Consider the following 27890-nt stretch of genomic DNA (forward strand, 5'->3'; position numbering starts at 1 on the left):
ATGTCGAAAAAAAGGATAGGAGTGTTGCAGAAGGTGGAGAAGTAATGATGAAATTGGGAGTGAAAATTAAAAGTGAAATATGGAGAGGGAAAAAAACAAAAATGCAAGTGTGCCAATTAAAGATAATGGAGAAATGTATACTTATTCTTGTGTACAGCCTATAACAAATATTTGAAATGATAAAGAATATAAGAAAGTAAAAAAGGATACCTTGTAGTGCTTAAGTAAAATACAGATTGACTATCAATACTCCAGCATCATTTAATGTGGAACTTTCTTTAATCTGGCATGCTTTCATCTGCTTGTACAGAGGCTCCCACTTACAAGCAAGTTAGGTTTCAGTTGTCCATTTGTAAGTTGTTATTTTGGATGTACATTAACCTCAAGAGTTTTGTGTTTGCTTTCTTCCTAAGCCACAGCACTAAACTTGAGGATCATGAAACTCAGGGTATTGAAAACACTGGAAGCACTTATGCTGGCCATACAACCTAGCATTGTGATTGTTTATTCTGTCAGTGTGATGTAGTGGTGAGGCACAGTGTAAACAATATGATACTTCTTGATCTTGATGCTACAGGTGACTCAGGATTTCTCATGAGCCTTTCATTTGTACCTCCAGATGTTCATGAGTCAGGGAACGTTTGTTTTCTCAATTTTTTTAAACATGTGGCCAAATTAATTTCAACATATTTTCACCATATATAGGGAGTTGCACTGACAATTTGCTATTGCTCTGTTGTCTTTGTAGTATGTTAGAATAGAAATACAGCAAGAAAACAAGAGTAATAAGTGGTAACAGAACACTCTTTGTGCGAGTGTATAGATTTTACATATCATCAACATATATTTGGAGTTATATTGACAAGTAACTGTTGCTGTCCGTGGAATATGTTCAGATAAAAATGGAACAAGGGAGTAATTTTGATGATGGGAACAATTCTTCACCACAACAACAGTCAAATTGATCCTTTCACACACTGAACATACATGTGCATCAAAATTTCTTCATGCGAAACAGCACCGACACACAAGTGCATCAGAAAATTTATTTAACCCCTTTAACATGAGGACATGTATACTGAGTCCTATTGCCACCTCTGATGTATTTGAGAATGTGTCTGCAGCGTTCTGGGTCACTTCAGCTCCATTACATGTAATTCCTTCTCAGGTATGATGTAGGGCTCTCAGAATGCAGACCATATGTATGAGAGCTTGATTATCTCAAAATGTTATGTTGGAGTGTAAATGTGTTTGTATATATACACTCAAAGTGAACTTTAGAAGGTAATAACTGGCATGAATTAACAGAAAAAAAGGCAGAAAAATTTTTGTATTGATGTGTTTGGCACATCACTCGTCTCAAGTTGTGATTACATACATACATAGTCTCTGCCAGCTCCCTCCCTTTCAAACACTGTTTTCTCTTCCTCTTTGCTCTCCTTTTTCCTCTCTTCCTTCCATCTCTTTTGCTTTCCTCACTGTTTCCTCCACTGGATATTGTAAAGAGAGAGAGAGAGAGAGAGAGAGAGAGAGCAAGTGTGTGTGTGTGTGTGTGTGTGTGTGTGTACTCCCTGACTTGAGTCTTGACCTCACCCCACTCCTCACTACAACAGTCTTCCTCACCAAAACAGCCTTCCTTACTGCAACAATTTTCCTTACCAAAAAAACCTTCAGGTGACATCACACAGGGCAAATTTCTCCCCAAATGTTTGTCATTTTTGTTGGTGATTGGGCAAAACAAGCAGCAAACAATGTCTTGTTGCTCATTTTCTGTTATTGGAGAGAATAGAAAACAGTTATGTTGCTGGATGTGTTGTATTTGTAGTTAAATGACTGCCATTATAAGCTATAAATATAAACAAATATACGAGTGAACTATTGTACTTTATGAGACAAATTGGCAACTACAAAACAAAAACACAAATTGAAATACTTATGTGATTGTATGATTGTGATTTGATTGCCTCATGTTAATTTATTTATAGTCCTTATTTGACAACCACAGTTAGCAAGATGTGTCATAATGGAGTCCTGTGCTAAGTGAAAGCTTGGCACAAATTAACAGCTGTAGTGGATTCAGACCATTCAAATTGATACTTGGGCTGTTGGCTTTACCTGCTCTCTCTGTTGCCACCTCAACTCCTGAGTGATCTGACCAGATCTGACCATGGCCAGCAGGGCACAGTGTGTGGAGACAGTGCTGCATGGCCTGTATGTGTTGCCAAGTGGATTGAAAGATATGCAGTGTTGTTGTTCCATCATCATATTGAAAGCCATTCAAAAAAACATGCATTCATATATATTAACATATAATTTTGGAATGATTAAGGGAAAATAAAGTGGCTGAAGAGACACTAATTCGGGTTTGTTGTTATGGAATGACCAGGTATCAAAACAAGAGTCCTGTCCCTGTGAGATGCCAAACTTAATGGGTTCGTGGTATCACCAACAAAAACAGCCAACATGTTGGGAGGAGTTTGCCCTGTGTGATGCCACCTTTCCTCACCACAGCAACCTTTCTCACCACAACAACCTTCCTCGCCACAACAACCCTCCTCTCCATAACAACCTTCCTCTCCACAACAACCATCCTTACCAAAACAACCTTCCTCTCCCCAAGAATACTCCTCACCACAACAACCTTCCTCACCATAACAACCTTCCTTTCCACAAGCCTTCCTCACCACAACAACCCTCCTTTCCACAAGCCTTTCTCTCCACAACAACCTTTCTTACCACATCAGCTTTCCTCACAACATCAGCTTTCCTCTCCTTGCTATATGCTTCACCATTATGCACATGTTCACCACTGCCCAGCCCTTCATATCACAATCATGTTCTCCCCATTCCTTTATCAGCCATCCTGCCTTCATCTCCTCATCCTTCTCCCTCATCACTACCTGGCCCATCACATTCATCCCCTCACCACTCACCATCATCACTACTACCTGGCCCTCCTCATTCTTCATCCTGTGCTCACTCACCATCTCCCTCTTCATCTCCCATGTCCCCACCTGTGGTCTGGTGCATCACAATCATTCTGTCATTACTCACTGTCTTCCTCACCACCACCCATTGCATCAAAACAGCTGAGTCAATGTATGTTCTTTATCAGGTTGAGGAAGAATAATACTATCCACTCTTACTTGCCAGTTTGGATGAGGAGTGAAGTGAGTATAGTGTTCGTAGGTTATTTAATGAAAAGAACATTCTTATTTTGAGGTTTGTTGATATAACAAGGACATATGTTAAATTTTGCTTCTTTTGATATATAATACATTGTTAGATTTTATGGCTTATTGTAGTTGTGTTCAATGTAGAAGCCTCAAATTTTAGTGGGCATGGCAATTCTGGATATGACACCTGATGGTAGTGAAAGTTAAATTCATTAAAAATAAAATTTCTGATGTAAGTGCTTCAATTTTTTGGTGAATCAGTTGTTGTGTGCAGTGATATAAGGCAATGTAAAACAAAGAAAGAAGTAAGTATGAATGAGAAAAGAATAATGATGGAAGGAAAGAGGGAGAGAGGCTAGGGATGAGACTTGGATGTGTCTCTGACACATAGCCTACGCAGCCTGAAGCTCTAGTATATTATTTATCTGTACAATCACTCATATTCCCCACATAAATTTCCTTATTTCCCCTTGTCCATTCAATTTAAGTCTCACCCAGTATTTAGTAGAAGAGTTGCTCTTGACAATAAAGTAATCAGTATTCATCTAGTCCCCCTAGTTTAATCATTAGCATTTTCAGAAGTGAAATGTCTTATTCATATAAACCCACACAGGTTACAGAGAAGCAAGCAGGTGGGTTTATGTATGTATGTATGTATGTATGTATGTTGCCACCCCTCCCCCTTCCTTGTTGCCTCCTCTAACCCCTCCCACATAGCAGCAAAGTGGGAGCATTTTGGCACATTTTCACACAGTCAGTCACTATCCAGCACTTAGAGTAGATGTATTGAGATGGGCAATAATATCTGGCTGAGACTAAGGCAAGATTACAGTTAGTTGGGTCAGTTGCTTTAAGGAAATAAGTGAGTCATTACTTGCCATATGCCCCGGCCTACTTACATAGTATAGGAGTCTCCATATCCAGGGAAGTTACTCCTCGGCTGTGTGTGTGTGCAAGCCGAGTTCTTGTACAGTGAGCGGTGAATTACCCTCCTGTGTGTTTGTTGGCACTTTTCTGTAGTCATTTCCCTTGTTAGTGAGCTCGTTGTGTTAAATGCCACTGTTGGCTGATGCTGCTTAGCTGCAGAATACTTAAGTGAAAAGCTGTGTAGTGGAACTTTACTCCTTCCTCAGGCCCTGACAAGGCCTGCTGTCCAGGAGGTAATAAACAACACTGCTTTGTGAGAGATATAACACATCTTTGGACAGTGGGAGGATTTATTACTTAAATCCAATGGGATTTTATACCTCAACCATATGTATTATTGCTCGTTATAATTGTTTCTTCCTAGATGTGGTTGTTGATCTTTTCATAGCTGTGGGAGTTAAGTGTTATTAGGTTATTTTCCTTGTCTGTAGATGAGTAAGACAGACTGGCGACCTTGTTAGTGTGACCTGGTGTTACAACCGTTGTTAAGAAGGGTGCATGAGTCAAAAGTGGACCTTGTAACCCATATTAAGCCCTGCATCCAGTCATGTAGGTGACTAGGAGGAAGCTATTTCAGGTGTGGCAGCTTTGTGAAGGGGCTGGGAACTGTGGTTGTAACACAGTGATGAGCATAAGTTTCACAAAAATAATGAGTTGGCAATGCTGATGCTTCCCAGAATAGGCTGACCATTAGATAATTTATCAGTTTCAGTCTGTAAAGTGGACTCTACATGATCAATATTATTGCACAATATATTGACTAATTTTTATTGTGCAATAAAATATCAAACTCTTTTTGATCTCTTCAGTATATTGTGTCATTCTCCAATACTGTCCCTTCACTGTCAATAATATTGTACAATACACAATATTGCACAATAATATTGATTGTATAGGGTCAGCTTAACTCAGGCTGTCAGCACATAATCCAAAATGAATGCTGATTTAAGTTTTCCTTTATTTTCTTGAGATCTCATTGACATATTGCAGTGACAAAAGTATCATTGTAAGGCTCATAAAAAGATAGTTTAGTTGATGTGTAGTACACAGAATGCTCATTGGAAAAGTTCTGAACCATGAGGTTGTGAATTTTTTTTTTTTTTTTTTTTTTAAGGAAAAAATAATGAAATAGCTTTTTAGTGATTTTTTTATATGACCATCATAAAGATGATTTTTTTTTTATCTAGTGATATATGATATATGTGCTTACTTATGAGTTTTGAAGGAAAGAAAAATTCTTCCAAATCAAAGTTTTGCAAGGCACACAGAGAGGCCACAAATACCTGCCAACAGAAGATATATTGTAAAGAAAACTTATGAAACCTGCTGGTGCATGAGAGAGTTAAGAACCCTTGCAGTATGTGTGTTTACCTATTTATATTTTTTACAGGATTGAGTCATGCATGTAATGTCCTGTTTTTTAGTAACCAATTATCATATTTTCTTTAAATTTATGTGTACTGTTTGCACACACTACCTCTTCTGACAGTGAATTCCATAAATCTATTATATACTCTATTTAGAAAACTGTATTTTTGTATGTCTTTGTCTCTCTTTTTTCTCAGTTTCATTTTATGTTCTCTTAACCTCATTTTATGTTCTCTGCCTCTCCTCAGAAGGAGGAGGCAGTAGACACCTGCCAAAACGATAATTACTCCCAGTGAGGTCTAAAGCACTGTTCAGGGGGTGCTGTGAACTTATCATTAAACTCAGCTGTGACCTCACTGAACGTTTCCCTTTGTGTCTCACAACACAAGGGGGCAGTCACAGCCTGCCCTCTAAAGACAACTCTCTTCCTCCTCACAAAACTACAAGCACCTAATAACACACACATCCTTCACCCAAAAATTTTAAAATCATCATGGCGACTCCTACACCAGCCTCGGAGTCCCCATCTGGGGAGGGGACCATAAATGTCCCCAGGTTGGACTGCCTTTCTGTCGACGACCCTAAGTGTCTTGACACCCCCCTCAACTTTTTCTTCATTAACTTCTGCAACATTCGCGGTCTAAGATCTAATTTTCAATCTGTAGAACACCACCTCTCCTCTTCTAAACCTCATCTTCTTTTCCTCAGTGAAACTCAGGTGTCTGAGGCAACTGACAGTAGCCCCTTTTCTGTTCCCTCCTACTTTCTCTATCCTCATTTTCGATCCAAAGCTGGATGCTGTGTTTATGTGCGCAATGACTTAACCTGCTCTCGTGCCTACGCTCTTGAATCTTCCGAGTTTTCCAGCATCTGGCTACGACTACAGAGTCACTCTCATACTAAATTTATCTGTGCTGTATACCTCTCTCCTAACTCCTCTGACTATAAAAAATTCTTTGACTTAACTTCCAAAGTGGAGCACATTCTGACCCTCTTCCCTTTTGCAGAGATCTCCATTCTTGGAGACTTCAATGTTCACCACCAGCTTTGGCTTTCCTCTCCCTTCACTGACCATCCTGGTGAACTAGCCTACAACTTTGCTATCCTCCATGACCTAGAGCAATTGGTGCAACACCCTACTCGTATTCCTGACCGTCTTGGAGATACGCCCAACATTCTTGACCTTTTCCTGACCTCTAATCCTTCTGCTTATGCTGTCACCCTTTCTTCTCTGTTGGGCTCCTCCGATCACAATCTCATATCTGTATCTTGTCCTATCACTCCAATCCCTCCTCAGGATCCCCCTAAGCGAAGGTGCCTCTGGCGTTTTGCCTCTGCTAGTTGGGGGGACCTGAGGAGATATTTTGCTGATTTTCCTTGGAATGACTACTGCTTCCATGTCAGAGACCCGTCTTTGTGTGCTGAGCGCATAACAGAGGTGATAGTGTCTGGCATGGAGGCGTACATTCCTCACTCTTTTTCTCGTCCTAAACCTTCTAAACCTTGGTTTAACACAGCTTGTTCTCGTGCTATACATGATAGAGAGGTGGCCCACAAAGGGTACTTAAGCCTTCCATCACCAGAATCTCATGCACTTTATATTTCTGCCCGGAACCATGCCAAGCCTGTTCTCCAACTAGCCAAAAATTCCTTCATTAACAGAAAATGTCAAAACCTTTCAAGATCTAACTCCCCTCGTGATTTCTGGCATCTAGCCAAAAATATCTCCAATAACTTTGCTTCTTCTTCTTTCCCTCCTCTACTTCAACCAGATGGCACCACTGCTATCACATCTATTTCTAAACCTGAACTTTTTGCTCAAACCTTTGCTAAAAACTCTACCTTGGACGATTCTGGGCTTGTTCCTCCCTCTCCTTCACCCTCTGACTACTTCATGCCACCTAATTAAAATTCTTCGCAATGATGTTTTCCATGCCCTTGCTGGCCTAAACCCTCGGAAGGCTTATGGACCTGATGGGGTCCCTCCTATTGTTCTCCGAAACTGTGCCTCCGTGCTTGCACCTTGCCTAGTCAAACTCTTTCAGCTCTGTCTGTCAACATCTACCTTTCCTTCTTGCTGGAAGTTTGCCTACATTGAACCTGTTCCTAAAAAGGGTGACCGCTCTAATCCCTCAAACTACCGTCCTATTGCTTTAATTTCCTGCTTATCTAAAGTTTTTGAATCTATCCTCAACAGGAAGTTTCTTAAACATCTATCACTTCACAACCTTCTATCTGATCGCCAGTATGGGTTCCGTCAAGGCTGCTCTACTGGTGATCTTCTGGCTTTCCTTACTGAGTCTTGGTCATCCTCTTTTAGAGATTTTGGTGAAACTTTTGTTGTTGCCTTGGACATATCAAAAGCCTTTGATAGAGTCTGGCACAAAGCTTTGATTTCCAAACTACCCTCCTACGGTTTCTATCCTTCTCTGTGTAACTTCATCTCAAGTTTCCTTTCTGACCGTTCTATTGCTGCTGTGGTAGACGGTCACTGTTCTTCTCCTAAATCTATTAACAGTGGTGTTCCTCAGGGTTCTGTCCTGTCACCCACTCTCTTCTTATTATTCATTAATGATCTTCTAAACCAAACTTCTTGTCCTATCCACTCCTACGCTGATGATACCACCCTGCACTTTTCCACGTCTTTTCATAGACGTCCAACCCTTCAGGAGGTAAACATATCACGCAGGGAAGCCACAGAACGCCTGACTTCTGATCTTTCTAAAATTACTGATTGGGGCAGAGCAAACTTGGTATTGTTCAATGCCTCAAAAACTCAATTCCTCCATCTATCAACTCGACACAACCTTCCAGACAACTATCCCCTCTTCTTCAATGACACTCAACTGTCCCCCTCTTCTGCACTGAACATCCTCGGTCTGTCCTTTACTTGTAATCTGAACTGGAAACTTCACATCTCATCTCTAGCTAAAACAGCTTCTATGAAGTTAGGTGTTCTGAGATGTCTCCGCCAGTTTTTCTCACCCCCCCAGCTGCTAACTCTGTACAAGGGCCTTATCCATCCATGTATGGAGTATGCTTCACATGTCTGGGGGGGGTTCCACTCATACTGCTCTTCTAGACAGGGTGGAATCAAAAGCTTTTCGTCTCATCAACTCCTCTCCTCTAACTGACTGTCTTCAGCCTCTCTCTCACTGCCGCAATGTTGCATATCTAGCTGTCTTCTACTGCTATTTTCATGCTAACTGCTCTTCTGATCTTGCTAACTGCATGCCTCCCCTCCTTCCGCGGCCTCGCTGCACAAGACTTTCTCTTTCTCTCACCCCTATTCTGTCCACCTCTCTAACGCAAGAGTTAACCAGTATTCTCAATCATTCATCCCTTTCTCTGGTAAACTCTGGAACTCCCTGCCTGCTTCTGTATTTCCATCTTCCTATGACTTGAATTCCTTCAAGAGGGAGGTTTCAAGACACTTATCCACCAATTTTTGACCACTGCTTTGACCCTTTTATGGGACTGGCATTTCAGTGGGCATTTTTTTTATTAGATTTTTGTTGCCCTTGGCCAGTATCCTTCCTACATAAAAAAAAAAAAAATGTTTCATCTTGTAATCAAATTTGTTGCATCAATATTTTCTTTTTCTGTCAAACATTTATACATCACGATCATTTCACCTCTTATCCTTCTTTCTTCATAGCTTAACCCTCTAAGGGATGGCACCATTCTTGATGCTGCCCTTTGAACTTTCTCCAGTTTGGAGATATGTTTTTTTTAAGTGTAGGTTCCATACCACCACTGCATATCTAATGTGGATCTTATGAATGATGTTATAAATTTCTTTTCATCTCTTCATCTGTTTATGTAAATGCTGTTCTCATATTTGGCAACAGGACATACATATTTCTCACCTTATCATTTATATGATTATATGAAGTTAGCTTATTATTTATTCTCATGTCTAAATCTCTCTCTTTCTCAGACTCTTAATTTTTTATTTTCTAATTTATATTTCCATTCTGGTTGTGACTCACTTCTCCCAGAATTCGGAACATGATATTTATATGCATTAAATTCCTTTTGCCATTTATCACTTGTTCATTGAACTTATTAACATCATCTTGCAAGTCTCTACAGCAGTCTTAATTTTTTACAGTTCTTTGAATTTTGCATCATCAGTAAACATGTTCACATAGCTCCCTTCTGCAATTACCTCAAGCATATCATTTACATAATCAGAACATAATCGATGCTAATACAGAGCCTTGCGGAACTCCACTACTTATATCCTTCTAAGTAGAGTATTTACCTCAATGTTCTCATTTTCCTCTCTTTTAAAAAATTTTCCATCCATTTTAATAAATTTCCTTGAACACCTCCATAGATTTTTAATTTCTAGATAAGCCTCTGATGAGGAACCCTGTCAAAGTTTTTTTTTTTTTTTTTTTATCCAAGTAAATACTATCAACCCATCCATCTCTTTCTTGTAGTTTTTTAGATATTTTGGTTTAATAGCTTAACAAGTTTGATACACAGGATTTTCTTTTCTGAAACTAAATTGTTTGCTTGATAGTAATTTGTTACCTACCTTGTATGTGATCTACCCAGTTCTTCCTTACTATTCTATCCATGACTGCATATTACACTTGTTAGAGAAACTGGCCTATAGTTGAGAGGGTTCTGTCTGTTTTCTTTCTTAAATAGTGGTACTCTGTCTCCTTTTTTCCAGCTTTCTGGCAGCTTCCCTTGATTTAGGGAATCTTGCATTAATATGTTTAGTGCCTTACTTAATTCTTTTACACATTCCTTCAATACCCAGCAGGAAATGCCATTATGACTCATAGCTTTGTTTTTGTCCAATGCTTCCATCTCAGCTTTTATTTCTTCACAACTTATTACTAAGTTATCCAATGTTTCTTTTTCTGGATCTCTATTTTTGCTCTTCCAGAAATGTTTTTTTTCATTTTTAAATACTGACTGGAATTTCTTATTCAGTATCTCACACATTTCTTACTCAGTATAATATTTTTTTTCTTCATATGTCAGCCACTGAATTCTGTCTTTCACTTTAGTGTTGCTTTTAACATAACTATAGAATAGCTTGGGTTTGTCTTTACATTTGTTTATTGTGTCCTTTTGATATTCAATTTCTGCTTCTCTTTTCTTCGGTGTATATTCGTTCTTTGCACTTTTGTGTCTCTCATAGTCTCTTTAATCTTTATGTCTTTTGTATCTGTTCCACAACAAATCTCTCCTCTTTCTTGCAACAATGCAATTACCATCCAACCACTCATTATTGTCTTTGTCTTTTTGTAAGGGATGTATCTTCTAACTCCTTCATTGTAAATTTCACAAAACTTTGAGTACTGATCATTTTATATCCAGTTTTTCTCCCCAATTTATTGAATCAAAATATTTTCATAGTTCTTCCTAATCTCCTTTTTTATAATTAAGCTGTCTTTTTGGTTCATTCCATTCCATTCCATTGGTATTATGATTTTTTTTTTTACTTTGCATTTACTCCAGTCTATATCACTGTTAAAATCTCTAGTTAATATTATTCTTTTGGATTTGTCTTCTATATTTTGAAGCATAATTTTTATGGTTTCCTCAGTTAGGTCTTCTAACTCATTGTACTCTTCCATCTCCTAAACTCTTGTCCTTGGAGGCATATATATTGGTGCTATCATTATTTTTCCTCCTTTTGTTAATACCTCAATAGCTACTAATTCAACTTTGTTTGATATGTCACACTCAACTTTTTTTTACTTTTAAGTCTTTACTGTGTGTGTGTGTGTGTGTGTGTGTGTGTGTGTGTGTGAGTGTGTGTGTGTGTGTGTATACACATGTGCATTACCTAGTTGTATTTACCTAGTTGTAGTTTACAGGGCCTGAGCTATGGTCATCTGGTCCCATCTCCATATCTACACTTGTCCAGGTTTTCCTTTAACTTGTGCACACTCGTTGCCAATACTACATTTTCACTTAGCTTGTTCCAAACTTATATATTTCTCTTTGGGAAACTATATTTCTTTATGTTATTCAAGCATCTCCCTTTTCTTATTTTTTTTGCTGTAGTCTTATGTGTATCTGGTATTTTATACTTCTCATACCAGTAGTTTCTCATTATCAATTTTTTCACTCTATTCCACAATTTATAAATCATTATTAAATCTCCCTGTTCTCTTCTTTGTTCGATTGTTAGCAAATTCATTTCCTTTAACCTGTCTTCATATATTAATTCTTCCAGGTCTGGTGACCACAATGATTCAGCATATTCCAGCTTTGGTCTAATTATAGTGGTAATTATCTTTCTCATCATAAAGGGGGATTCACACTTGGCAATTCGCTGCTGAATTGTCAGCCGCCGCAAGCCACATTGGCCCACCTGCTAGACTTCTGGTGTCTGGCAGCTGGAATTGCCAGCCGTGCCAACAAGACTGACAGGTTGGTCTTGTCTAGCCATGCACTGCTTTGTTTACATTGTGTCCTTGGGAAGAGTTGTGGAAGATGTAGTGTCCAGAGGCAGAAAAGTTAATGCTGGAGCTAGTGAGGGACCAACATCATCTCTGGGACCTGAGACATGATATATATATATATATATATATATATATATATATATATATATATATATATATATATATATATATATATATATATATATATATATATATATATGAGTAGCAATCGCTACAGATGGAGCTAAGTTTTTAATAATTACCAATCTCTCTCCCGTACCTCTTGCTAGATAACTCAATGTAAGTGTCAGGCATTCACCAGGGGCCACTGCATCCCTCATGTGGGTATCATCCTTCTTGATAAGGGGAGTCACAAACTGCAGGAAACCATGGTACTGCTCCCTGTTGAGGTGTATCCACTGTCTCATGATGGTGTTTGGGTCTTCCATGCTCAGCTCAAGCCAGAGAGTGTAGTAGATACTTTTATTCAGCCAGGGACGTGTCCACAGATGTTTTCTTTTCCATTTTAGTTTCCAGTACACCAAAAGAAATGCAATTATCACTTCGGCATCACTGGAGGAAGACATCTTGCTGAGTTGTTGTTTGTTTATATTTATTTCCTGTCAACCAGCTGCCCCTTCCCAGCTGCCTGTATGAACATACATCCAGCTGGGAGGTTGTATTACTAGCTTGTGGTGGGTGGCAATCCAGCAGTGAATTGCCAAGTGTGAACCTGCCTTAACTTTATCCATGTAGTGGAATGCTGTTCATTATTTCTCAGCATTTTATGTGTATCTCTGATGATCTTTTTTACATGTTTCTCAAACTGTTGACTATCCTTTCTCTTCCTGTACTTTTATTATTTCTTCATTTCCCATTTTATACATCCATTTTGGTCTCTTTTCGCTTTTTTCCCATTTCCATTACATGACATTTTTTCACATTAAATTTCATCTCCCATTACTTACTCCAGTCCCAGATTTTATTCAAGTCCTCTTGTAGAATTTCAGTCTTTGTTGTTTCTTATATGTCTTTGTAATTTTGCATCATTGGCAAACAAACTCATGTAACTCTTTACTCCTTCAGGCACATCATTTATGTAGATCAGGAAAAGTATTGGTGCCAGCACTGATCCTTGTTGTGCTCCACTATCTACTTTTCTCCATTTTGATTTCACATCTTTTACTACCATTCTTGTTTCTCTTCCCTTTAAGTAACTTCCCATCCAGTTTTTTTTTATTTTTCCATTTAATCCTCCTGTATTTTCTAACTTCCATAGTAACCAATTGTGGGGAACTTTGTCAAAAGCTTTTTTTTTTTATCTGAATACACACAGTTTACCCATCCATCCCTGTGTTATATCAGTCACTCTTGAATAGAAGGTCATCAAATTTGTTGCATATGATTGCTTTTGTCTAAAGACATACTGTTTTTCTGTTGTTATATCATGTTTTTCTAGAAAGTTTGTCCACTGCCTCTTTATCACTTTTTCACAGATCTTACATACTATGCTTGTCATCAATACTGGTCTATAGTTTAGTGGTTCTTCTTTCTTTCCATTTTATAAATTGACACTATGTTTGCTCTCTTCCAGTCCTTGGGCACTCTTCCAATTGATAATGAACACTTTATTATATCATATACTGGTTTGATTAATTGTTTCCTGCACTCTTTTAAAATGAAACCTGCTACTCCATCTGGTCCTGTTGCTTTTCTTCCTTTCAGTTCCTCCATCATTTTATGAACTTCTTTGATTACTGTAATTTCCCACATTTTCTTTTTTGTTCTTCTCATCTTGTGGTTCTTTAAATTCTGATTCTTCTGTGAAAAATTTGCTGAAACTTTTTTGTTTTGCAATTCACTCTTGTCTTTTGGGTCTTCATATGTTTCATTTCCATCCTTCAATCTTTCTACGTTTTCTTTTTGTTTAATTTTTCCATATATGAATTTCTAGAATAGTTTTGGTTCATCCTTGCACTTTTCAACTATATCTTTTCATATCCTTTCTCTTCCTCTCTCCTTATTTTCAAATATTAATTTCTTGCTATCATAATATCTTTATTTTTTGGTTTTGATTTCATTTGATTTCTATCTTTTTTTTTTGGCACATTTTGCACTGAACCTCACCTGTTTTCCTTTACCTTTAGGTTTATATAGTGGGACCTACTTATTCACTCCTGTCTTATATAGTTCCATAAAAATGTCATATTTATTAATTTGCCCTTTTCAGCTTTTCCTAGTGCATTTCTTCCTAAAGTTTCTTAAGATCATCTATATTTGCTTTCCCATAGTTTCTCCCGTTTTCTTTGTATGATTCATCCTCTTCACTGACATCATTATCAGTCTCAATTTCTATCATTACTTGGTCACTTTTTCCCATGGGGCACACATATCTTAATTCTTTAGTTAAGTTGATTCCTTTTGTTAATATTAGGTCAAGTCTTGTTGGTTCATCATCTCCTGTATATCTTGTATTTTCAGTCGCCCATTGCATCATTGTGTTTTCCATAGTCAGCTTCAGAAATCTTTCTCCCCATGCAGTCTCATTTCCTCCTCTGTGTGTGTGTGTGTGTGTGTATTTACCTAGTTGTATTTACCTAGTTGTATAATACAGGGTCCGAGCCAAAGCTCAATTAGTCCTGTCTCCATACCTGAATTTGTCCAATTTCTCTTTAAACATGTGCACACTCTTTGCTGCAACTACCTCTTCTTTTAAGTTATTCCATATTTCAACCGTTCGATGCGGAAAGCTGTATTTCTTAATATCTCCCAAACAATGACTCTTCTTTAATTTCTTCATATGTCCCCTTGTACGTCTATCTCCTTCCTCCACTTTTACAACTAGGTCATCTCTGTCTATCTTCTCCATGCCATTTACTAATTTGAACATTGTTATCAGGTCTCCTCTTTCCCTTCTTTCTTGCAGTGTTGGTAATCCAATTTCTTCCAGTCTTTCCTCGTAACTTAGGTCTTCCAATTCAGGTATCATTTTCATAGCTGTTCTTTGTATTCTTTCCAATTTCCTTATATCTTTCTTTTTGTGTGGAGACCATACCACTGCTGCGTATTCCAGTTTGGGACGTATCATGTGTGTTATGATTTTCTTCATCATTTCTTTGTCTAGGTAATTAAATGCCACCCTGATATTTGCTAGCAAATTATATGTAGAGCCAAATATTCCATTGATGTGTTTTTCTGGTGAAAGCGTGTCTTGAATTATTACTCCCAAGTCTTTTTCTTCTTTGCTCTTTGGTATTGTGATACCTCCCATCTTATACTCCCATGAAGGTCTCCTTTTACTTCTTCCCATCTCCATTACATGGCACTTCTTTATATTGAATTCTAATTTCCATCGTTTACTCCATTCATAAATTCTATCAATATCCCTCTGTAGTTCCTCACAATCCTCTTGGTTCTTTATTACTTTCATCAATTTTGCATCATCTGCAAACATATTATTGTAGCTATTTAAACCCACCGTCATATCATTTATATAGACCTGAAACATTATAGGTGCCAACACAGACCCTTGTGGTACTCCGCTTGTTACTTCGCACCAACTTGATTTATTATCTCTGATTACTGTACTCATTTCCCTACCTTGGAGATAATCCTTCATCCACTTAAGTATTTTTCCTTTTAGCCCTCCTTGATGTTCCAGTTTCCATATGAGTCTTTTATGTGGAACTGTATCAAAAGCTTTTTTCAGATCTAAATAGACAGCATCAACCCAACCATCTCTCTCTTGTAGTTTATCTATTATTCTTGTATAAAAGCTCAGTAAGTTTGTTACGCAAGATCTCTCTTTCCTGAAACCGAATTGTTTTTCTGTTATTATATTTTCTTGTTCAAGATATTGCACCCATCTGTTTTTAATGACTATTTCACAGAGTTTACTTACAATACTCGTGAGTGAGACTGGTCTGTAATTCAGTGGTTCCATTTTATTACCTCCTTTGTATAACGGTACTATATTTGCTCTCTTCCATTCCTTTGGTACTTTTCCTTCCTTTAAAGAACTGTTAATTATCTCCCATATTGGTTCTTCCAATTCCTCTCTACATTCTTTCAATATCCATCCATTTACTTCGTCTGGCCCCATCGCCTTCCTAGTATCTAGCTCTTCCAGTAGTCTTTTAATTTCTTTTCTTTCCACTTGTATGTTTGCTATTCCTTTCTGTTGTTCCTCATCTCCCAGTGATGCAAAGACAGTTTCTCTTGTAAATACAGACTTAAAGCTTTTATTCAGTATCTCAGCCATCTCTTGTGTGGTTTCATAAATTTCTCCATTTTCCTTCAGCTTTGTAATAGTATCTCTATGTTTTATTTTTCCATTTACATATCTATAGAAAAGTTTGGGTTCTTCTTTACACTTTCCAACTACATCTCTTTCAAAATTTCTTTCTTCTTCTCTTCTTATTTTAACATAATCATTTCTAGCTGTCCTGTATTCTTCTCTATTTATCTCATTCCATTGTTTCCTCATTTTTTTCCATGCCCTCTCCTTTTTCTTTTTTGCCTCTGCACACTTTGCATTAAACCACACTTTCTTATTTTCTTTTACCTTATATCTTGGCACATATCTTTCAACACCTTCTCTAAACTTGCTTAAAAACACTTCATATTTTTTTCTGCACCTCCATACCTCTTAATAAATTATTCCAATCAAGCTCTCCGTAGAATTTCTTTAACCCTGTAAAGTCTGCCTTAGCATAATTTTTTCTCTCATTTTTATATTCCTCATTGAATTTTGGCACTTCTTCTTTGATCTCTATCTCCATCTTCACATGATCACTTTTTCCCACTGGACACAAATATTCTATACTTGGTTCATTTTCTGGCTTTTTTGTAAAAACCAAGTCTAGTAGTGATGGTTCATCTTCCCCTCTGTACCTAGTATTTTCTTTCACCCATTGATCCATCGTGTTTACCATCATAGTCTGTAAAAATTCTTCACTCCATGTACTGGCATTCCTTGTCACCTCCATCTCCCCCCAGTTTATCTCTTTGCTATTAAAATCTCCTACTAGTAACACCTTGTTTCTTATCTTTAGCATGTCATCTATACTTTTTATGAACTCGCTTTGCATGTGCTTATAATCATCAGTCACCCAAGTGTTGGTCTTTGGAAGCATGTATGCAACAATAATTTTTCTGCTTTCTTGTCCTTGGATCTTGATCTCCACACTCAATGTTTCTGACCTCCCTTCACCATATTCCACTGTTTCTATCAAGATGTTTTTTCTTGCTAGAATCATCACTCCTCCTCCTCCCTTATTCTTTCTATCTCTTCTCCATATGTTATATCCTTCTTCTTCAAATTCAACATTAATCTCCCTTGTTAGTTTTGTTTCCGTAATGCATGCCACTTCTGGTTTCTTTTCATGTAAATAATCTCTTAGTTCCCTTAGGCTGGACACTAATCCATCTATGTTTGTATACATAACTTTAATTTTGTTTATTGTGGACCCATTTCTTTTGTGTTCTCTCTTTGTTGTCTTACTTCTTGCTCCGCATTCTTTAACCACCATTTCCTCATTTTCATGTCTATCACTCTCCATATATATCTTTCTGCCTGTTCCTGTGTTCTCTCTTCGTTTTTTGTCTTGGCCTCCTCTTTTAACTCTTTCACCTTGTTTCTTTCCTCCTCATGTGTGTGTGTGTGTGTGTGTGTGTGTGTGTGTGTGTGTGTGTGTGTGTGTATTTACCTAGTTGTGGTTTATGGGAGGGGAGTAATCTCATAGTATCCCATCTCTATATCTATCCAGTTTGGTCTTAAAAGCACTGACAGTTACAGAATTGACAATGTCTTCACTGAGTTCATTCCATTTGTTCACACTTCTGTGAGGAAAACTATACCTTTTGATATCTCTTCTACAGTTAGCTTTCTTCAACTTCTTACTGTGTCCCCTTGTACTCTGTGTATCTAAATTTATAAAACATTCTTTGTTCACTTTTTCCATACCATTTATCATTCTATAGATGTTTATTAAATCCCCTCTCTCTCTTTCTCTCGTATTTTCAAGGCGTAGGAGTTTCCAACATTCTTAATCTCTTCATAGGTTGACTTAACTACGGAACCATCTTTGTACTCTTTCTAATTTTATAATATTCCTCTTTATATGAGGAGACCACACCACTGCCGCATATTCCAGTCTTAGTCTTATCATGGAAATCAACAACTTTTTTTTATCATTCCTTCATCTAAATATGTGAATGCCATTCTTATTCTTTTTAACAAATTCATCATCCCTCCAGTAAATTTATCAATGTGTCTGTCCAGAACCAAGTTCTCAGTAACTGTTACTCCCAGATCCACTTCCTTTTTTGATTTCTGTAACTTCACACCACCCATCTCGTAATAATATTGTATTCTTTTCTTTCTCTTATGAACTCCATTACTTTACATTTACTTAAATTGAATTCCATTTGCCAAGATTTACTCCATCTATTTATCTTATTTAAATCATCTTGCAGTACCATACAGTCATTTACATTTTCTACCCTTCTCATCAGCTTGGCATCATCTGCAAATAAGTTCATATAACTGTCTATTTCTTCATTTATATCATTCACATATATTACAAACATTATTGATCCCAACACTGACCCCTGTGGGACGCCACTAGTTGCTTTCAGCCAGGATGAATTCTGGTCTTGTATTACTGTTCTCATCTTTCTATCATCCAGATAGTCATCCATCCACTCCAGCAGTCTTCCTCCAATTTTTCCATAATTTTATATCTTCCATAGCAATCTTCGGTATGGTACTTTGTCAGACAGTATCTTCAAGTTTAAATAGACACCATCCACCCATCTGTCTCTCTCCTGCACAATACTGATTACCCTTGAATAAAAGTACAATAAGTTTATGGAGTATTATCTTCCCCTCCTAAATCCAAATTGACAATTTACCAAAACTTTATTTTTTTCCAAGTGTTCCATCCATCTTTCCTTTATTGTTCTTTCACATATTTTTCCTACAAAACTAGTCAAGGACACTGGTCCATAATTTAATGGGTTTTCCTTATTTCCTCCTTTGAATATTGGTGTAATATTTGCTCTGTTCCAGTCTTTTGGTGCTCTTTCCTGTGATAGTGATGTTACCACTAGATTGTGAATTTTATCAGGCAGTTGTTCTCTACATACCATCAATATCCAGTTTGATACTCCATCTGGACCAATTGCTTTATTTACTTCAAATTCTTCCATCATCTTAAGTATTTTCTCATAATTGACTGGGACTGTACTTAGTATATTCCTCACCAACTTATCCCTTCCAGTATCAAACTCCCCTTCCACAGTAAATACTGATCTGAAACTATTGTTCATAACCTCCTCCATCCTCATTGATTTTTCCTTCAGCTTTCAATCTTGATACACCTTCCTTCTTCATCTTCCCATTAATATGTCTAAAGAACAGTTTGGGTTCATTTATACACTTATCTATTATATCTCTTTCATAGTTTCTTCTCTCCATTCTTATTATCTCAATGTACTTATTTCTAGCATTAATGTATTCCATCTGCTCTCAGTTTTTCTCTTCTTCCATCTGTTCCAAGCATTTAGCTTACAATTTCTAGCCTCTATGCATTTTGTATTGAACCATTCTTTACCCTTTCTACATCTTACTCCTCCTCTAGGTACAAATTTCTCCATAGCAGAATTATATACCCTTATAAATTAATCCCATTTTTTTCCGAACAACTTTTGTGTCTTCAAAGTGTTTCCAATCCACAGCAACTAAGTATTTTCTTAATTTTTCAAAGTCAGCTTTACTATATTTAAATCTTTTTACCTTGTAATTTTCATCAATTATTACATTTTCACTTTTCAAGTTAAATTCCATCAACACATGATTATTTTTACCTAAAGGGCTATCATAGTGTATAGTTTCAATAATTTCCATGTCCTTGGTAAAACACTAGATCAAGTCTTGATGGTTTATCTCATCCACCAAATCTGGTATCACAATCAACCCATTGAGTCATTAAGTTTTCCACTGCCACAGTCTATTACTCCATGAATTTTCACTTCCAGTAGTTGTCAATGTCTCCCAATTTATCTCCTTACAGTTATAATCACCAACACTAACTATATCACTACTTTCCATCACTATCTTTTCAAGATCTTTTAACACATCTACCAACATCTCTTCTTGTTCTTTTTACCAAGCATTGGTCATAGGTGGCACATACATTCCTACATAATTCATTATCCTTCCATTTCCACTTGTAATCATCACTTGTAGAATTTCAGACTTGTCTTCACTTTTTATTACCCTTTCCACTTTTAACACATTTTTTAGTTAGAATGATCACTCCCCCTCCCCTTGTCACTTCTATTTTTCATCAATAAATCATATTTATCATCACCAATGTCAGGAGTTCCCCATTCATTTTTCCATTTTGCCTCATAATACAGCAACATCCAGTACAGTTCTGTTTAATAACTCATTTAACTCCATCTTTGTTGACATTAATCCATTTACATTAGTATAACATACTTTACTTACTGTTTGATGTACCATTTCTTTATTCTCATATCTCTCTCTCACTCCAGAAAACTTCTCCTCCTCCGTTCATTGTTAATATTTTTGTTTAGCCTCATTTACCAGCTCCTTTTGCCTCAACCTTTCAGTCTCATCCATATCCTTTTTTATCCATAAATTCCTATATTCTTCATCTCCAGATGACCTCCAAGACCCATTAATTACTACTTCTGCTTGTGCCTGTGTTGCAAACCTTATTCTTATGGGTCTCATTTTTTCTTCTTCATATTTCCCAATTCTATGGAACTCTTCCACTTGCTTTACTATCTGACTGTCCTCATCCATCACTTTCTTCAGTAACTTATTGAACAGGTTCTTTTCCTTTTTTTCTCTTTGAATTCTGCCTACTATTTTCTCTTCCTTTATACCAAATAATTGCTTGTTTATATTTTTCTACAGTATCTCTCACCAATTTTTTCTCTTCTTTAATAACATTTACCACTTTCTGTCTCAGGTTTTGTTTGTCATTTTCTTGTTCTATTATTTTCTTTTGTGATTCTTGAAATTTACATTCATTTAACCACGTATTTGGCATCATTTCCACTTCCTTTACACTTGCCTTCATTTCCTCATTTCCTTTTTGAACAGTTTCAACTTTTTCCTTTATTTGCTTCTTTAAACAGTCATTTTCCACCTTTAACTTCTCATTTTTATCTTCCATTTTCACCAACTTTGCTGTAATAGTCACCAACTCCTTACCTTTCTCCTGGTGTGCCTCCAGTGTCTTTATTCTCTCCAATGACTTGTCCATCATATCTTCCATTTACCAAATTTTTCTACACTACATTCTATATATTAGTTCTCTTTCTTCACCTGTAAATCTTTTTTCACCAGTAAATCTTTCTTCATCAGTAAAACCTTCAAAGGACCCCCATTCTTTTAGGGTGCTGCTCTCCACCATTTTTGTCCAATATAAACAAACCAACCAAACTTTCCTAGAGATGGGATAACTATACTCGTGTACTGTTTCTCCCCTCCCTGTGTCTTCACAACATATCTTGTTCCACCGTGAACAATTTGTGTTTTTCAAACCTTCTATATGCAAAGCACTAGGAAACACGTCCTGTCAGTTCTGCCGTCTCCGTGTGTGTGTGTGTGTGTGTGTGTGTGTGTGTGTGTATTTACCTAATTGTATTTACCTAGTTGTAGTTTATGGGAAGGGAGTAATCTCATAGTATCCCGTCTCTATATCTATCCAGTTTGGTCTTAAAAGCATGAGCAGTTATGGCATTGACAACATCTTCTGTGAGGAAAACTATACTTCTTGATGTCTCTTCTACAGTTAACTTTCTTCAACTTCTTACTGTGTCTCCTTGTACTCTGAGTGTCTAAAGTTATAAAACCTTCTTTGTCCACATTTTCCATACCATTGTGTGTGTGTGTGTGTGTGTGTGTGTGTGTGTGTGTGTGTGTGTTTAACCAGCGCTGAGCAAAAAAGTTGTTTTCCTCTGATTTTTATTTCTGGTCCAAATTTCACACTAGCTGTGACTTCAAAAGGAGAAGGAAGTGGAAGTTGTGTCACGAAATATAAACATAACACAATAATGATGAAAGGAAAGTGGAAGTGTTGCAAAAAGCTGGACTGTGGTGTTTGTGTCTATCACCTGTGTGAAGCTTATGGCACAAGATCATTAGTTGGGTATGATGTAGACGAGCAGCAGGAAAAGTTGAAGTAGCTCTTTGCTGACAATGATTCAAAGAAACATATGCATACAAAAAGATTACAGATCATGATTGAGTAATGACAGTGATGGCGTGGATATATCTGATTTGATGATGAATAAGTTAAGGGATTTTATAGAGTTTGGTGTAGAACATCACTGAGTGTACTCAGGGATATTTGCAGAGATTCCAGAAGTGCCAAGGTATTTCATTGCTTGAGGTTTGTGGAGGAAAATAATTGGTGATTGAGGAGAATACATCAGCAAATTCATCAGGCTTGTTTCACATTTCCTGTATCATGATGCTTGTGTTTAATTTACATTTAGCTGTTTCATTTTATTTGAAAACATTCTTTGGCACACCATTTAGGTCTTTTCAGATGTATTGGGAAGTGTATTAGAGGTGTCAATGGATAAATTTTGGTTAATCTGGGAAAACAGCTAATTCAGGATGGTTCTGGAACCAAGTATGCTGAAGTATTGATGCTTAATCTGTATATGTAATAGTAGTAGTAGTAGTTGTAGTGTCATTATTATTATTATTATTATTGTTAACATTATTTTATCTATTATCTGTTCATTCATATATCTAATGCTGGTTTTTAAGAGTTCCATTTAAAAGAGGTATCTTATTGCATTTTCTTGTCCTTCCATTCCTTTTTTTGCATTCTTTAGTCTCTCTCTCTCTCTCTCTCTCTCTCTCTCTCTCTCTCTCTCTCTCTCTCTCTCTCTCTCTCTCTCTCTCTCTCTCTCTCTCTCTCTCTCTCTCTCTCTCTCTCTCTCTCTCTCTCTCTCTCTCTTATATTCACTGCATCTATCATGGTTGCATATTGTTTCTTTGTATTTATTTTTTTCTTTTTGTATTGCATTTTTTCTCAATCACAACAGCCAGAGTATCCCTTGATAATCAATCCCAAGAGTTATCTGCAAAAATACCCCAAAGAACAGCTGGTGTATTTAACACCTCACTGTCAAGAGGAGCTGCTGGTGTATGACCACAATGCTGTTTACATTATTGGTGGCATTGTTGACAAGTCCTCAGGAGAACCACTGACCCTCGCCAAGGCCAAGAGGGAGGGAGTCCGAATGCAGAAACTTCCATTGGATAGGTGAGTAGTGGAGATTTTAGTCTGGTTTTGCTATTTTATTAATTTCTCCTCTTCCTCCTCCTCCTCCTCCTCCTCTTTTAAATTATCCTCCTCCTCTTGTGTTAGGGTACAAGTGTTGGATGTGCTGCATCACTGACCTACATGTGTTGTTGTTCTGTCAGGACACATGCACTCATAGTTTCTGGAATTCATAACACTAGTCTTAACATAACATAGCATAAGAAGGCACATTCTCCCTTGCTATACCAAACACCACAACATGATGGTGTTCAGTCTCTCTCTCTCTCTCTCTCTCTCTCTCTCTCTCTCTCTCTCTCTCTCTCTCTCTCTCTCTCTCTCTCTCTCTCTCTCTCTCTCTCTCTCTCTCTCTCTCTCTCTCTCTCTCTCTCTCTCTCTCCCTGCTACTTTAAGGGTGACGGAAGAAAAGATGGCATAACTTATCATATATATGTATATTAGCACCATTACCAAATTACAAATAACTTATAACACAAATAGATCCTTAACATTAATCTAAGACAAACAAAGACAAGTGGTAGAGACAAGCATGGAAAGTGATACTCTGAGCTGAACTTCAGATACAATACCACATAACACCACGTAAAACATTTCACTTTCAACTGTATAGGTGTTGTTCATATGTGCTCTGTAATAATAATAATAATAATAAAAATAATAATAATAATAATAATAATAATAATGATAATAGTAATAATAATAATAATAATAATAATAAACGGTTTATTCTTTAGGCAGTTTACAAACTGAAAATGTACAGAGGGGGTGGGGAAACACTTAACATTAATCCTAAAGCTAAGTCTAATCTAGAAACGAAATACTATTGATTGATGGCTCACACCATGGTGGGAATTGCGCTGAGTCTGTACCGGTCCGTGCGCGGCACCTTTAGGGGCATTATCTTGTTGTCGTGCCTGGTGGCACAGACCGGGCAAGGTGTGTCAGGCGGCAGCATGTGTCTGAGACGTGGATGATGCAGAAGTCCCCTTCCAAACTTCTTCAGAGCCTCTCGGTGCCTGATGGATAGTCTGGACAGACTCAAGGTGGTCAGGGCTTCATCATAGGTGGTGTAGGCAGGGCCAAGGATGACCCTGCACACTCTCCAGCTATAGCTGTTAAGTGTGTGTGAGGTAGGAGGACCACGCTGGGGAGGCATACATGAGTTTGGGGAGGATGAAAGTGAGGTACACCCTCCTTAACTCGTCTGTCAGTGTCCCCAGCAACCTGAGTCTGCACAGCACATACAGCCTGTAGGTAGCGGATCTTATGGTGCTGGCGACATGCTGCTTCCAGGTCAGCTGGTTGTCCACTGTGACTCCGAGAAGCTTGACACATCAGACCACCCGAAGGGGGGTAAGGGGCCACTGTGAGCTGGAGAGGGGGCACTGGTACAGAGGAGGTACAGAAATACATCACCACAGTTTTGCTGTGGTTGATGGTCATCCTGCTCTCCTCCGTCCACGTCTGCAGTCGCTCCAGAATTACTTGCAGTGGCAAGTAGTCCGGGTTCTTGTTGGAGACTGTTACGTCCACGGTGCAGTCGTCCACATACTTCCAGCAATGGGGGGTGTCATTGAGGGCGTCGTTAATCATGTAAGTGTTGGTTCAGACACCGAGAGGTGAGAGTCCTTCACTGTGTGGGTTGAGACTGATTTGACAGGGTGTTGGGCTTTCTTGTAAGGCTCCTGAGTGAAGCCTAGCTGCTTCATGTGGAAGTGATTGATGCCAAGTGATACAAAACACTTTAGGTGAGAGGAACCAAGGCCCCAAGTGAAGATAAATGAGACATAATGCATAACAGGAGTCCAGCAGATGTTAGAGTAGTTGGTTGTCACACCTCCACCCTGAAGATGACATAACAGTGTAGGTTAGAGTAGGAGTTGGGTAATCACACCCTTCAGAAATACTGTGGAAACACTTATTCATATAAACTAATCCCTATGAGAGTCAGTTAACGGCATTTGGCACACATCAACAGTGATGTGAGGCACAGTTTAGAGAATGTTATAAGCACTACCAACCCCATTTTGAGAAAATAACATCTGAAGATGAACATTGGTAATTTCATCCATAATAAAGATAAAGGAATGATATTTATTTTAATCTGTAAGTTTTAACTTTCAAATTTTTACAGAATTTTTCATGAAAATTGCAGGTTTTTTTTTTTCTTTAGCAAGAACCAGAAGTACCTCTCCTAAATTTGGATTATTTATTTATTTATTTATTTATTTATTTATTTATTTATTTACTTATTTATTTCCATCTCTACCAGTCATTAAAGCAATGCATTAAGGATAACTATGCTTGTATTTCGATCATAATAATCGTAAAATATGAGTGGGGTGCCACAGGGATCAATTTTAAGGTCATTATTATTATATTTAATATGCAGTAAACCCTTGTTATAGTGGATTTCCACATTTAAGAGATATATATGGCCTACAGACCATTCATCGGATTTACTGGATACATGTCTGTAAATGAAGCAGAATGTCTTTTTATGTTTTTACGTAGGAGGGACACCAGCAAAGGACAACAAAAATCCAATAAAAAAAAAAAAAGCCTACTGAGATGCCAGTCCCCAAATAGGGTTTGAAGCAGTAACAAAAAATTGAAGTATGTCTTGAAACGTCCCTCTTGATGGAGTTCAAGTTATGAAGGTGGAAATACAGAAACAGGCAGGGAGTTCCAGAGTTTACCAGAGAAAGAGATGAATAATTGAGAACACTGATTAACTCTTGAATTAAAGAGGTGGACAGAATAGGGGTGAGAGAAAGAAGAAAATCTTGTGCAGCAAGGCCCTGGGAGGAGGGGAGGCATGTAGTTAGCAAGATCAGAAGAGCAGTTAGCATGAAAATAGTGGTAGAAGATAGCAATAGCTGCAACATTCCAGCAGTGAGAAAGAGGCTGAAGACACTCAGTTAGAGGAGAGGAGTTGATGACACAACAAGCTTTAGATTCCACCCTGTCTAAAAGAGTGGTATGAGTGAAACCCCCCCAGACATGTGAAATATACTTCATATATAGACAGATAAGGCCCTTGTACAGAGTTAGCAGCTGGGGGTTTAGAAAAACTGAAGATATCTCAGAATGCCTAACTTCATAGAAGCTGTTTTAGCTAAATATGAGATGTGAAGTTTCCAGTTTAAGTTATAAGAAAAGGACAGACCGAGGATGTTCAGTGTAGAAGAGGGGGACAGTTGAGTGTCTGAAGAAGAGGGGATAGTTATCTAGAAGGTTGTGTTGAGTTGACAGATGGAGGAATTGAGTTTTTGAGGCATTGAACAATACCAAGTTTGCTCTGCCCTAATCAGAAATTTTAGAGAGATCAGAAGTCAGGTGTTCTATGGCTTCCCTGTGTGAAATGTTTACTTCCTAAAGGGTTAGACATCGAGGAAAAGACATGGGAAAATGCAGGGTGGTATCATCAGCATAGGAGTGGATAGGAAAAGAAGTATGGTTTAGAAGATCATTAATGAATAATAGGAAGAGGAACACCACTGTTAATAGATTTTAAGAGAAGAACAGTGACTGTCTACCATAGCAGCAATAGAATGGTCATAAAGGAAACTTGAGATGAAGTTCCAGAGGGAAGGATAGAGCTGTCAGATGGTAGTTTGGAAATCAAACCTTTGTGCCAGACTCTATCAAAAGCTTTTGATATGTCTAAGGCAGCAGCAAAAGTTTCACCAAAATCTCTAAAAGAGGATGACCAAGACTTGGTAAGGAAAACCAGAAGATCACCAGTACAGCAGCCTTGACGGAACCCATACTGGTGATCAGATAGAAGGTTGTGAAGTAGTGACATGTTTAAGAATCTTCCTGTTGAGGATAGATTCAAAAACTTTAGACAAGCAAAAAATTAAAGCAATAGGACAGTAGTTTGAGGGATTAGGAACAGACTGAATGTAGGCAAACTTCCAGCAAGAAGGAAAGGTAGATGTTGACAGACAGAGTTGAAAGAGTTTGACTAGGCAAGGTGCAAGCATGGAGAAGCAGTTTTGGAGAACAATACGAGGGACCCCATCTGGTCCATAAGCTTTCCAAAGGTTTAGGCCAGTGAGGGCATGGAAAACATCATTGCGAAGAATTTTAATACATGGCATGAAGTAGTCAGAGGGTGGAAGAAAGGGAAAAATAAGCCCTGAATCATTCAAATAGAGCTTTTAGCAAAGGATTGAGCAAAGATTTCAGCCTTAGAGATAGATGTGATAGCAGTGGTGCCATCTGGTTGAAATAAAGGAGGGAAAGAAGAAGCAAAGTTATTGGAGATGTTTTTTCACTAGATCTTGAAAGATTTTGACACTTTCTATTAATGAAGGAGTTTTTGGCTAGTTGGAGAACAGACTTGGCATGGTTCTGGGCAGAAATATAAAGTGCATGAGATTCTGATGATGGAAGGCTCAAGTACCTTTTGTGGGCCACCTCTCTATTATGTGTAGCATGAGAACAGGCTGCGCTAAAACAAAGTTTGGAATTGGAAGGCTTAGGTCAAGAAAAAGAGTGAGAAATGTATACCTCCATGCCAGACACTATCTCCTCTGTTATGCACTCAGCATACAGAGATGGTTTCTGACATGGAAGCTGTAGTCATTCCAAGGAAAATCTGCAAAATACCTCCTTAATTCCCCCCCAACTAGCAGAGGCAAAACACCAGAGGCACC

General features: G+C 37.8%; 1 protein-coding gene across 8 annotated transcripts in view; it reads left to right on the forward strand.

Annotated features, from left to right (window-relative positions):
* Positions 1 to 27890, forward strand: part of LOC135089526 (mitochondrial ribonuclease P protein 1 homolog) — a 159666-nt gene that overhangs the window by 92449 nt on the left and 39327 nt on the right. For all 8 annotated transcript variants that reach the window (XR_010261524.1, XR_010261523.1, XR_010261522.1 and 5 more), the window contains one exon: positions 22988 to 23208. Coding sequence is in view for 4 of the 8 variants with exons in the window: in XM_063985166.1 (XP_063841236.1) it covers positions 22988 to 23208 (221 nt within the window). In the remaining 4 variants the exon portion in view is untranslated. The remainder of the gene's footprint in view (positions 1 to 22987; positions 23209 to 27890) is intronic.

The sequence above is a fragment of the Scylla paramamosain genome, chromosome 33 (genome assembly GCF_035594125.1).
Source record: "Scylla paramamosain isolate STU-SP2022 chromosome 33, ASM3559412v1, whole genome shotgun sequence".
Lineage (NCBI taxonomy): Eukaryota > Metazoa > Arthropoda > Malacostraca > Decapoda > Portunidae > Scylla > Scylla paramamosain.